Here is a 13,105-nt window from a genome sequence, read left to right as displayed (position 1 = left end):
TTGGCTGGTCCGCGCTATGAATTCTGGCATATGGTCTTTCAATTTTGTTGTTCAGGTGGAAAATCAGGAGAAATTCGGGAGAATGGTGTCTCCGGGATATTTTTGGGAGGGACACTGAAATTTGGGATTCTCCCGGAAATATCGGGAGGGTTGGCATGTATGCTGTCAGTGGATCATGCGGGGGAATCATTGTGTTACTTTTCTAATCCTAACTCTCAGCCACCCAAGCTATTAAGATGGCTAAAAAAGATAACTCACATGTAAAATTTCGGTTCAGTTCAAGTTTCATAATTAATCAAATTAAATGTAATTACAAAAGAGACTTTAAAAGCTGGTAAAGTTAAAGGTTTTATTAAACAGAAAATCTTAACAACTACATTAAACATGAATTACTATAAGTAGAAAACTGTAATATTTAATTAGCGTGAACTCAATTTATGAATTGCGTCAGAAATCCATCAGGCCCATATTAAACCTCACTCATCTTAATATCATTAAGATGAGTATCAAGTAATATCAAGTAATATCAATAAATTGAAATTCAAATGTGAGTGGGAACTAGTCAAAGGAATCATGCCAATAAACAGTCATTACATGTATTGTGTTCAGTTTCTTTTCAGGCAAGGAGTTTATGTTTTTGATACAAATGTAATCCATTTTGCAAATTAAGCAATTTTTTTTACATGCTCAGTTAGATGATGACATTTAAAACAGTTCCTTAGTACGAATCAACCCGAACTTACATTGCAGGTGATTTTTTTCATGTATTAGTGTCTTAGTTCAAAACAGTGTATCTATTTTAGTAGGCATTCCATACTGCTCAAGTTCATTTTATTAAGTGGAAACAAGTGCAAATAGTGATTAAGTTGGCACAACATTTTACTTGCTTATATCTTTTTGAAAACAGTTTCCAGATTTATTTATTTTTTAATATTATTGCCAGCTCTTTCAACATGTGAGTATAACTTTTCAGTTTATCTCAGGGACTTCTAGGACCTCAGTTCCTATTTATTATATGGCTTGTTTCCCAAGATGCAATCCATCTCAGACACGATGGAAAGGGTCATCTTTGGAAGAACCTGTAAAACAAACACAAAGCATTACCATGACTTAAAATCTTTTATTATTTTTTATTAGCTTTTTAAATAAAGAGCTTTGGCAAAATTAGGTGGTAAAATTTTGTATTGTGATATAAATACAGTACAATAATAGCAAGAACTCCAACACTCAAATCACTACCACTCGGCAACTAAGAAATTAGGAATAGTAGGAAAGAAACACTTGCTTTTAAGGGGACAAAACATAAACATCTGGCAGAACTAGGCTCAGGAAGGGGCAGCCATCTGTCTGGAGTGTTTGGAAATGAGGGAGTTAATACCTAGTTGATCTATTCCTTCTTTGTACACTGTAAAATCCAATGTTGTGTTTAATTAAAAATATTAAGTAGACTGAACTCAGTTTTTATTAATTTGTTAAGTAAGTTAAGAGTTTTTTATTTAAAAAAAAACACGAATTATCTCAGTTTATTTGAGTTGTCTTAAGAAAGAAAAACTAAGCTGCAAATTTTGCTTCTTTTGCTTCTCTTCTTTAATCCATATAAACGTTTATGACCTGTATATTCTTAACCCCTGTATTTTTTTAAAAAAAACTTTAATGCTTAATGGTAGCTTTTTTAATGCTTTTAATCGTAGCTTTTTTTTAATGCTTTATGATAGTTTCAGTGCATCTGTGGCATCTATTAATGTCAAATCTAGCCTTTCTTCAGCAACATAGGTAAACTGCTTTTATATTTAATGAAGATTTCTCTTTAATTACATTGTAAATGATAGTAATATTAATATTATTAACAATAGTATTTGTTTTGTTAAAAAATGTGTTTAGACACAAGTTTTGTTGTGAAAGTCCAGAGCCATAAACCAGATTAGTGGCCTGTTAAATGGTTAAAGTCTATGTTGGCTTTATAGTTGAAAATAATTTAGCTTGTCCTTCTAAAGAATTAATTTAATTCCACAGTTGAGTCGTCAGAAACATTTTGCGGTTACATAAAAACACTGCCATATGTTTTATCTGGTCATTGTACTTAGAAACTTTATATATTTGAAGTTAGCTTTTAACAAGCATGTAATGATTATATTTAAATTAGGTTGTTTAAGAAAAACAAACACTACACATTTAGACACAGTAGTAGATGGTGTTTTTAAATGACTTTTTAAAAACATTAATAAGTACTATATAAGCTAGTCTAATTTGGTTGCATGAGGTCTACATTGACCTTTTGTGTTATAAGTTGTAACAGTTGCACAGCCATTAAGAATCAAATCAGCTTCTAAATAATTTTAGAGTTTTTTCTCCCTCTGCTTGCTTCTTACTGTCTTTGAGGCTTGGGACCAGCACTCCCCACATTGCATCCTTACAAGTCTAGAAAAGGAACTGTTGGACAGAAAAACATCAACTGAGTGATATGTATTTTGGTTTTCCAATATATTAGTAATTGTCATTTATATTAATCAGGAAAGTTGTTTCTTTACTGATCTGTTCCTGTCTTCTTTGTGTTACGACTGTTCTATGCTGTTGCTGATGACTCCAGCTAATTCTACAGGCATGCTGTTTAAGTAAATACAAACAACAACAGTTTGGGTCTGCATCACTTGAAAGATCATATCCCACAAATTTAGTTTAGAGAGTCCACATTGTCTACACTGTATAAAGTGAAGTCTGCAAGTTTTTAAACAATGAAATTTGTTTTGTGCCCAAATTATCCTGAATCATCAAAATGAAAAGTTATTGGCCATGTTTGCATAGCCCATTTTAATAATATCCAGTCATGACATTATTATGTGTCGGGTGGTGGTAAGGGCTATCCAGACTGACTTTGTGACATTGAATGTCACCTCTCCAGTGGGGAGGGAGCCTGCGATTGTCTAAATTGGGGTCTTGTCAAGGTTTTGGGTCATTTTGACTCAGCATTTTAAGTTTCTTGTATTTTGGTATTTTTCGGTGTCATAATTTATGTTCAGATTCTTTAGTTGCGCTGTTTTGATTATTATTATTCTTTCAGTCTGTCTCTCAGTGTCAAGTCTGCGTCTTTGTAAATTGTTTCTTGTTTCCTGTTTTACTTTGAAGGTCCATGACTTATGTCAGTGTATTCGGTGTTACTTCCCTCTGTCTTGTTAGCCCTAATTTCTCCCAGGTGTGTTTCCCTCCTGTTTCCCATTTTCTGATTACTCAACTGTGTATTTAAGCCCCTTGCTTGCCTTTGCCCTCTGTTGTGTTGTTAATGTTTGCTACCCTCTGGCGACAGTGGGAAGGAAAAACTCCCTTTTAACAGGAAGAAACCTCCAGCAGAACCAAAGTGCTTGCTCATAGGGGGTCATATGATTGTTGGGTTTTTCTCTGTATCTACTATTATACGATCTACTGTACAATATAAAATGCCTTGAGGCAACTGTTGTTGTGATTTGGCGCTATATAGATAAAACTGAATTGAATTGAACTGACTGATTTTAATGCCTTACAAGAAGTGTTGTTAATTATTCTTTTTGAATCATACTTGCAAACAAACTACACCCTTTTTGGCTGCTACCTCAAAGAACACTGTGCGCTGTCGATCTTACGTGCTGCACAATAATATTTAATATTTAGTATTTACTGTTATATTCACATAGATCATCGCGATGATGTTGTTTATTGTATTGCTCTCTTTTTCTTTGCTTGTTTTCTCTTTTTTCCTTCTCAACAGGTGATCCAGGTGATTGATATATGTATTTTTTGTTTGTTTGTTTGGTTGGTTTTTGGTTTTTGCTCTTTATCACTGTCCCTCTTCCCCGCTCTTTTTCTTTCCCTCTTTCTTTCTCCCTTTTCTTTTCCCCAGTCAAGTCTGTCCCGTGTTCAGCAAATGAAAATAAAATAAACAATAAAAGCAAAGGTGAATCAAGTAGACCAATACGGCAAGGCTGGGACGGTCCATTTGGTAAAGTAAATCCGTTGGGCATCTTTCTTTGCCTTTAGACAACAATTCTAATGGCAAAAGAACCAAACGGGACAGGCAAAAAAAAAAAAAAAAAAAAGAAGAATCATACTTGTATATATTAATATAACATTATAATATATAATTTTTATTTCACTTTTCCTCTGACATACAGGAGCACATATCCAGTACAGTAAAGCTGAACTGCTTGTGGTTCTAAACCACAGAAAACTGTTCACCCTTGCTGACAAAGACCAGGACTCAATGCCCCCTAACATCCAGAGGAACACGGACTCCATCTTCATTATACCACCGCTGAAGTGGCGTAGGCCAGCGATCCCCAACCCCCGGGCCTCGGACCGGTACCGGTCCGTGAGTCATTTGGTACCGGGCCGCGAGAGTTGAGGCTCAGGTGTGAAATGTATAGTTTTCAGGGGTTTTATCGGTTTTCAGCGTTATTTTGTTATCGTTTTTATCGTTTACTCAGTTTTCCTGGGTCTTTTCACGTGTGTTATGAATAAATTTTCTTTTATTCGGTACAGGTACTACTTTTATTTTGTTGTATTTATCCGCGACACCTTAAAGGCGTGAAATTATTGTCGGGCAAAAAAGGTTGGGGACCGCTGGCGTAGGCGACAGAGGCACAGGAAACAGAAGAGGGGGAAGAGAGCAGGGGCTGAGGACTAAGCTAAGAGCTAACTCACACAGACTGACTATTCTGACTCTCTTCCTCACCAATTCACGGTCACTATACAACAACTGCGGATCACCTCACACCGTTGGGATTACTGTGTTATGATCATCACAGAGACTTGGCTGGACTCTTTTACCCCAGACACTGCGATTGAATTAGACGGCCACGGTACGCTCAGAGAGGACAGGAACAAAGAGTAAGAAGCACAGAGGAGGTCTGCTGGTGTATGTGAACAATACCAACACCACAGTTAAAGTTGTCCACTGCTGTCTGAACAGAGAATATATGATGGTACAGTGTAGAGCCTTCTAGTTGCCAAGAGAGCTCACAGTGATAACAATAATAGCAGTTTAAGTGCCACTGCACGCTAATGCTAAAGTTAGCCATGGAGCTAATTCAGCGCTACATTAATCATGACCCCAGATCAGAGAGAAAACCCACAGAATAGAAATAGAATAGTGTCCTATTCCATTATTCCTAGCGGAGGTATTCAGCTGAACGGGCCTGCTTTGAACACTCTAAATTTTCCAGAGTAAACGATTCGGACCCCACGGGACACTCAACCAAGAGCACCGAGGTGGCAGGGGCTGGGACAGATGTGGCAGACCGTCAGCTCATTCCCAAGATCCAACTACGAGCTTTTTAACTGCAGAAACTTTAAGATACGCCATTAGAGCTGCAATTACCGCGGCTACTGGCACCAGATTGCCCTCCAGTGGATCCTTGTTAAAAGATTTAAAGTGTACTCATTCCAATTACAGGCCTTGAAAAAGTCCTGTATTGTTATTTTTCGTCACTACATCCCCAAGTCGGGAGTGGGTAATTTGCACTCTGCTGCCTTCCTTGGATGTGGTAGCTGTTTTTCAGGCTCCCTCTTCAGAATTGAACCCTGATTCCCCGTTACCCGTGGTCACCATTAAAGGCACATAAAGTACCACTTGCTAGGGCAGACATTCAAATTAATGTCTCATTTGAACACTCTAATTCAAATGAGTGGAGGGCCAGCAATTTGCTCCAGGTTATCTAGAGCAGGATGTGTCAAACTCCAGGCCTCGAGGGCCGGTGTCCTGCAGGTTTTAGATCTCACCCTGGGTTAACACACCTGAATCAAATGATTAGTACATTACCAGGCCTCTGGAGAACTGGAAGTAATTTAGCCATTTAAATCAGCTGTGTTGGATCAAGGACACATCTAAAACCTGCAGGACACTGGCCTTCGAGGCCCGGAGTTCGACACCTGTGCTCTAGAGTAAACAAAGCGGCCGGGGTGCCCCAGAGGGGATCACCACCCCCTCCAACCGTTGTGCTGGACCTCCTGATCGGCACTAGAGGCAAGCCTGCGGACCGTTGGAATGGACTGCCGAAGGCACCGGCACCAGTGCACTGGGGACGGCCCTCCGATGACAGGCCACGTTTGCCAGTCAATCTGAGTGGGAGGGAAGGCCGGTAGGGAGGTAGGCTGGAAGAGGAGGCTGCCGTGGCAGCCTGTCGCTCTCCCCTTGCCATCCCAGTGCCATCGAAACCCGGCTACGGGTGTATGCTTAAAAAGGTGGCCCCCATAAATGATGGGGGCCACCTTTGCTAGTCCTTACCCTTAAACTGCTCATCCAGAGAGGGGAGAAAAAAAAGGCCATAACCAAGGCAGCGATTTGGCTTCCTGTTTACAGCGTCTGTTCATAGTTACAGTCTACTCCTAGTTCACTTTATAAGCCCTTCATTGCCTACTTCTTCGCCAGGTGCCAGTCATAGTAGTTCCAGCTGTCAGTGTGTGTATCAGCCCCACCCTTTGTATATACTGTTTTAATCAGTCCAAGTGTACTTGTGTAGATATCCCCACGTCATAATCACTGCCTTCACTTAGCCACTGAACTAGTGTGTATTGAGGTTTTTCACTTGCTGTAATAAATGGTAAATGGACTGGTTCTGACATAGCGCTTTTCTACTTTTCTACTCTTTTTCTACTCTGTCCGAGCACTCAAAGCGCTTTATACAGCTAATTCATTCACCCAATCACACCCATTCACACAAGCACTTCTAAGCTTAAGTGCTAAGGTCAAGGGAGCTTGCAAAGAAAAGCGTCTGGACTTCTTTAAGTTACTTGAAGACGTTTCACCTCTCATCAGAGAAGCTTCTTCAGTTCTAAGGTCAAATGGTGGGGAGTCCCAGATTTAAACCTAGTGGGAGTATCCCCCCACAGAGGGACAAAAGGACCCCCTGATGGTCCTCTAATCGCCTGAGCCAAGGTGTGAAACTGGGTGTGGGTCCCAATCAGCCAGAGTTTCGGATGAGCTCATTGTGAAACCTGGCCCAGGATGTGAGTGGGCGTTAAGGCGTCTGGGGAGGGAACTCAAAACTGGATTATAGATGGCAGACAGTTGGAGTCGTAAACCACCGCCTCTGTTCAAAGATGGTCGCTCACAGTGGACACAGATGGCTTCTTTCACTCCTCTTTCAAACCATCTGTCCTCTCTGTCAAAAATGTGAACATTGGCATCCTCGAAAGAGTGTTAAGATGCAGATGGACTGCTGAGTCTTGTCCTGTGGAGGTGGTTCTTCTGTGTTGTGCCATCCGCTTGTGAAGTGGCTGTTTGGTCTCTCCAATGTAGAGGTCTGGGCATTCCTCGCTGCACTGTACATCATTGTTAAGTCTGTGTTTTGGCGTTTTGTCTTTCGGGTGAACCAGTTTTTGTCTGAGCGTGTTGCTGGGTCTGAAATGCACCAGGATGTCATGCTTGGAGAAAACTCTCCTGAGTTTTTCTGATACACCGGCTACATAGGGGATGACAATGTTGTTGCGTCTGTCTTTCTTATCCTCCCTCGCTGGTAGGGATGGGTATCGTTTAGGTTTTATCCAATACCGGTGCAAAACCGGTACTTTTGAAACGGTGCCTGTGCTTAAACGGTGCTCAAACCGGTGCTTAAAGAATGGAGAACACAAAATTGGTCGAAAAACCTCTCACGTTCAGCTGTTTTTTTTGTAAAAAGATAACAATGTTAGCCTTTTCTGCAGCTATAGGGCATATATGGTATCACTCTTGGCTGGAAGCAGTGCTTAAACAATGGAAAAAACACAAACTTTGTCCAAAAACCTCTCATGTTTAACTGTTTTCCACTTTTTCTTTGGTCATTTTAGCCTTTTTGGCCAGGGTGAAGGGAGTATCTGCCATCAAACAAGAAGACAGCTGCATGTAACTACGACGGTGTTTGCTAGGTCACCTTACATGCATTAATTTAATACCGTGGTTAGCCTACTCAACGTAAATTACACACGAACAACATTAAGCTACTCACGCAGAGAAGAACGGCTGCTGCTGCCATCATCATCCATCATCATTTCAGCTACACTGGCAGGGCTAGGGGCCAGGACTCTACTCTTCGGATTTTTGGGGGATGTTGCTAACTCCGGGTCCGATAACAGGCACCACACCCGCAGTAGATGTGCTCGGTGTGGTCTTGCAGCAAGCTATCAAATACGGCGCATTTTTTGGCTTTTTCATCAGATTCTAGGTGTTACCTCCTTTGCACAGTATCACCTTAAAACACTTGTTGCAGGCGTTTGCATATTTTGCTGTGAAGTACAGCCAGAGTTTTGACCGCTTCGCCTTGGGCATTTTTAATCTGTAGCTCTGCTCTAAAAGAACGTACGTACCTGGACCCACCTACTATCCTCGGAAACGTAAAATGATTGGCTAGAATTCAAAGTATGTGACATCTGAGGAAAAAAAAGCACCGAAATAAAGCACCGAAATGTGCGCTGCTTTTCGGTCTGGTTACTACCGTTTATGTCAGAACCGGTGCCATGATACCGGTACCCATCCCTACTCGCTTGTGTCTGATCTTCTTTTCTGTGCCTCTTTGCTGACTTTAAGAACGCCCATTTAGGATAGCCGCACGTTTTGAGTGTTTCCTTTACATGTGTGTGTTCCTTCTTTTTTCCTTCAGGCTTAGAGGGAAAATGTTCTGCCCGGTGTTGTAGGGTCCTAATTTTGAGTTCCCTCCCCAGACGCCTTAACGCCCACTCACATCCTGACACAATCTGACCTCAGGAATTCACATGGTTTCACAATGAGCTCACCCGAAACTCTAGCTGATTGGGACCCACACCCAGTTTCACACCTTGGCTCAGGCGATTAGAGGATCATCAGGGGGTCCTTTTGTCCCTCTGTGGGGGGATACTCCCACTAGGTTTAAATCTGGGACTCCCCACCATTTGACCTTAGAACTGAAGAAGCTTCTCGGATGAGAGGTGAAACGTCTTCAAGTAACTTAAAGAAGTCCAGACGCTTTTCTTTGCAAGCTCCTTTGACTACGATGACCGAGAACCTTCACAGACTTAAGTGCTAAGTATCTAGTACACATTTACACTCCGATGGATGCATCGGAGAGCAACATGGGATTAATATCTTGCCCAAGGATATTTGGCATGCAGACTGGAGCAGCCTGGGATCGAACCACCGACTTTCTGGTTAGTGGCTGATCCGCTCTGCCACCTGAGCTACAGCCACCCCCTAGTAACGTTCATTTGTTGTTGTTTTTTTTCCAAAATCTTTTTTATTGGTTTTCTTATTAACATCAAACATACATAAAACATAAGTATCATTACATAAACAATCACAGAACAGAACAGAACAGTACAATATATGTACAAGTTTAGAGCAGATATGGGAGATATAGGAGGAGGCCATCTCTCCCAGATTACTTATTAGTCTATTGTCACAGCTGCCGGGGCGAGCTGCGTGGTGTTGGAGGAAAAGGACCCAAAATACAGGCAATGACTGAGATCATACGAAACGGGGTTAGGGGCAGAGAGACGCAGACTAAGGAACAGAACACCATGAAACGCAGACGAGCCGACAAGGAACGCAGACCGACACCCACTATATATACACACACACAAGGAGACCAGGTAATGACACACAGGTGGGAAGCACAGCTGATCCTAATACACAAGACAACCGGAGGATACAAGCCGAACACAGTGACAACAGACACAGACCTTCAAAGTAAAACATGAAATCCACAACACGAACTCAGGGACACAAACAGGGCACAGGGAGGACACAGAATACCAAAAACAGAATAAACTAGAACAGAAGACAATCATCATACTAAACAGAAAACGCTGGGTCAACGACCCAGGACCGTGACATAGTAGGGGTGCAACAATACTCGTATCGGTATTGAACTGTTCGATACAGTGCTTTCGGTTCGGTACGCATATGTATCGAACAATACAAAATTTTTAATTTATTTTATCAACTTTTCTTCTGACGATGCTGTCTGTGTTGACAGCTCAGTGGATCTGCGTTCGACTACTCCGCCTAGGCTGCACTGTCGAGCGCAGATCAACTGAGCGCAGCGCAAGCTAGCGAGACAGAAGTTAAGCTCATTGCAACATGGCAACTGCCTCAACACTAGCCGAAATTCAACCTCCCCCACCCTCATTTAGATCTGGTGTTTGGAACTATTTTAGTTTTCATGTGAAGTATGACCCTGATGGTAAGCGCGTCATGGACAAAAGTAAAACAGTATGTCGGATGTGCCACGCAATGCTCAATTACATTGGTGGGAACTAGTGCGTTAGCGCAGTTAGCTCGTTAATGTGTTGACCCCGTCCAGCCCCACACATGGGACGGTAACTCATTAACGGAGATTTGCAGCGTTATGGCGTTAATGTCATTTTAACAGGATTAACGCTGACAACACTAGTGGGAACACAATGAATAGGACTGCACATTTACGCCGACATCATCCTAGTGCAAAGACAAGTGGAAGCAGACAAAAACAACAAGCAGGCATGCTACAAACTTTACCTGAGTCATTTAGACAGCCGTTAGCACATGATTCTCCTCATGGGGACCTGATATGTTTAATATGCTGCTGAGAATATAGCCCAGAAGAAGGGTATAGTAGAGCTTTTATTTTGGAAAGAGCCATTTCTCTGTAATAAACTCTCTTTTCCAAAGATGAGTGATTTCTCAATCAGAAACTGTACTTTTGAGTTAAATATATATATTTATATTTTTAATAAATGACAAATTAAAAAGGCATGAACATTTTTTTGTATCGAAAAAATATCGAACCATGACACCAAAGTATCAAACCGAACCGAACCGTGATTCATAACAATGCAAGCCTCGGACACCCTCAGTTATAATAAAGTTTATTTTTTGTTCTCTCGTACCACTGTGTGTGTGTTCTGCGCCTGGGTCCAGCTTGTGCGTGGAACTTTGGTTCATGACAGTGTCTGCAGCAGTGAACCAGCTCTTGTGCTTTAGTCCATTGATCTTCAGTGATATCAATACCCAGTTCCTCGCTCCAAGCATTCCTCAAATGTTCCAATGTAGTTGTGTTTTCGATTTATGAAAATTGATTGTAGATCTTGGAAATAGCTCCTGTCTTTAGCGGGTTCACCAGGAACAGGTCATCTGAAGCGAGCCTTTGTGGTTCATTGGGAAAGGATGGAAACGTTTCTTTAATAAAGTGACATATTTGTAAGTACTTGAAAAAAATCTCTGTTTTCTATGGAGAATTTTTGCTGAAGGTGTTGAAACGAAGGAAAATTATTATCAATAAACAGATCCTTTAATTGTGTCTATCCCTTTGGAAGTCCATAGCTGGAATGTGGATCTTGAGAACAATGTGTGTCCTTGATTATGAATTAATGGAGTAAAGATTGAACATTGGCACCAATGAAAATGCCTCCTAATCTGAGACCAAATTTTTAGTGAGTTGGGCACTACCGGATTTTTACATTTATGCTTACCCAGATCTGAATTTGAATGAACCAACGATTTAAGAGTATTAGGGGAAAAAGTCATACTTTCCATCCGTTCCCAATCAGGTCCATGTTCTCCCACCCAAAAAACAATGTATGTTACAGGCCCAATGATAGAGCTGAAAGCAGGGCAACCCCATACCTCCTACAATATTGGGTCTTTGGAGAAATGTCTTTTTTAATCTGTGCATCTTCCTGTTCCAGGTAAACTGAGAAATTAATTGGTCTAATTTCTTAAAAAAATGTTTTTGTGATCAATATTGGGATGCATTGAAACAGAAATAAAACTTTGGGTAAAGTGTCGATCCTAATGACATTTATTCGGCCAGCAAGCGAGATGGGCAATTTAGACAGTCTCTCAAAGTTCTCCTCAGTTTGATGGTACAAATGAATGAAATTATGTTTGAAGAGGCCAGAGAATTCACGGGTTATCGTTACTCCAAGATATAAGTATTTGAGGTAGTAAAAGGAAACAAAGTCAATGTAGTGCTATCTAACTTTTCTGAAGAACAATTAGGAAACAATATGCTTTTTTTTAGGTTGATTTTTTATCCAGAGATTTTTCCAAATTCTGCTAAAATTGTCATAATTTTTGGCAATGATTTAGTAGGTTCCGTGATATATAGCAACAAATTGTCTGCATAGAGAGAGACACCTTATGTTCTACACCAAATCTCCTTATTCCTTTATATAGGAAGCATAATTGAATGGCAAGAGGTTTTATAACAAGTGCAAATAAGCAATGGGGACAGAAGGCACCCTTGTCTCATAGAGCGATGGAGGGAGGAAAGGACTAGAAATTATATTATTTGTGTTAACCGGGGCTTTGTATAAAGCAGCTTAACAAGTGAGATATAATTAGGGCCTATGCCAAACTTTGACAGAGGAAATCCCACTCGACCCTGTCAAAGGCCTTCTCCGCATCTAGTGAGAGTAGTATTTCAGATTGATCGTAAGTATTATGTGTGTATATAACATTAAACAGCCTTCTAATATTAAAAAATAACTGTCTATTTTTAACAAATCCCGTTTGGTCCTGCGACACAACTGTTGGGAGAACTATCTCCAATCACATAGCCAAACTTTTTGCCAATATTTTGTTATCTACATTCAATAGACTTATTGGTCTATACCAGGGGTCGGCAACCCTAGGCACGCGTGCCACAGTTGGCACGCGGAGGGTTAACTGATGGCACGACCATAGCTGGACTGGCCATCCGACATACTGGGCCTTTGTTGGGTGGCCCAGTGACTTTTTCTTTCTTTCTTTGTAACGGTATAAACAATAAAAGGCGGTGGATTGGCCAGATGCTGGTCAGTGTGTAAAAATAACTCAGTTGTTTGGTAAATGGACTGATTCTTATATAGCGCTTTTCTACTCTCTCGGAGTACTCAAAGCGCTCTATACAACATGCCACATTCACCCAATCACACCCATTCTCACAAGCACTTCATCTATACTTAGTGCTTTCTAACTACATTCTCCGAGGAACGCATCGGAGAGCAACTTGGGGTTAGTATCTTGCCCAAGAATACTTGACATGCAGACTGGAGGAGCCAAGGATCAAACCACCAACCTTCCGATCAGTAGATGACCTGCTCTACCTCCTGAGCTACAGCCACTATGGTGGCTATGGTGGTGCTTCCTCAGATTCAGTAAAATTAG

At 41.0% G+C, this 13,105-nt stretch overlaps 1 protein-coding gene across 2 annotated transcripts in view; it reads right to left on the bottom strand.

Moving 5' to 3' along the window:
• Nucleotides 1-207: 207 nt before the first annotated feature.
• The window catches only part of LOC147306245 (voltage-gated potassium channel subunit beta-2-like), a 253,214-nt gene continuing 240,316 nt past the window's right edge, over nt 208-13,105 (bottom strand). For both annotated transcript variants that reach the window (XM_086277816.1, XM_086277817.1), the window contains one exon: nt 208-1,079. In XM_086277816.1, coding sequence (XP_086133942.1) covers nt 1,005-1,079 — 75 coding nt within the window. In that variant the 3' untranslated portion in view covers nt 208-1,004. The remainder of the gene's footprint in view (nt 1,080-13,105) is intronic.

The sequence above is a fragment of the Aulonocara sp. 'chitande type north' Nkhata Bay genome, linkage group LG20 (genome assembly GCF_057382095.1).
Source record: "Aulonocara sp. 'chitande type north' Nkhata Bay isolate Kocher_YH1m ecotype deep benthic linkage group LG20, A_spYH_male_GT1.1, whole genome shotgun sequence".
Taxonomy (NCBI): Eukaryota; Metazoa; Chordata; class Actinopteri; order Cichliformes; family Cichlidae; genus Aulonocara; species Aulonocara sp. 'chitande type north' Nkhata Bay.
Note: the sequence above shows the minus strand (reverse complement) of the source record. Positions and strands in the feature narration are given on the sequence as shown.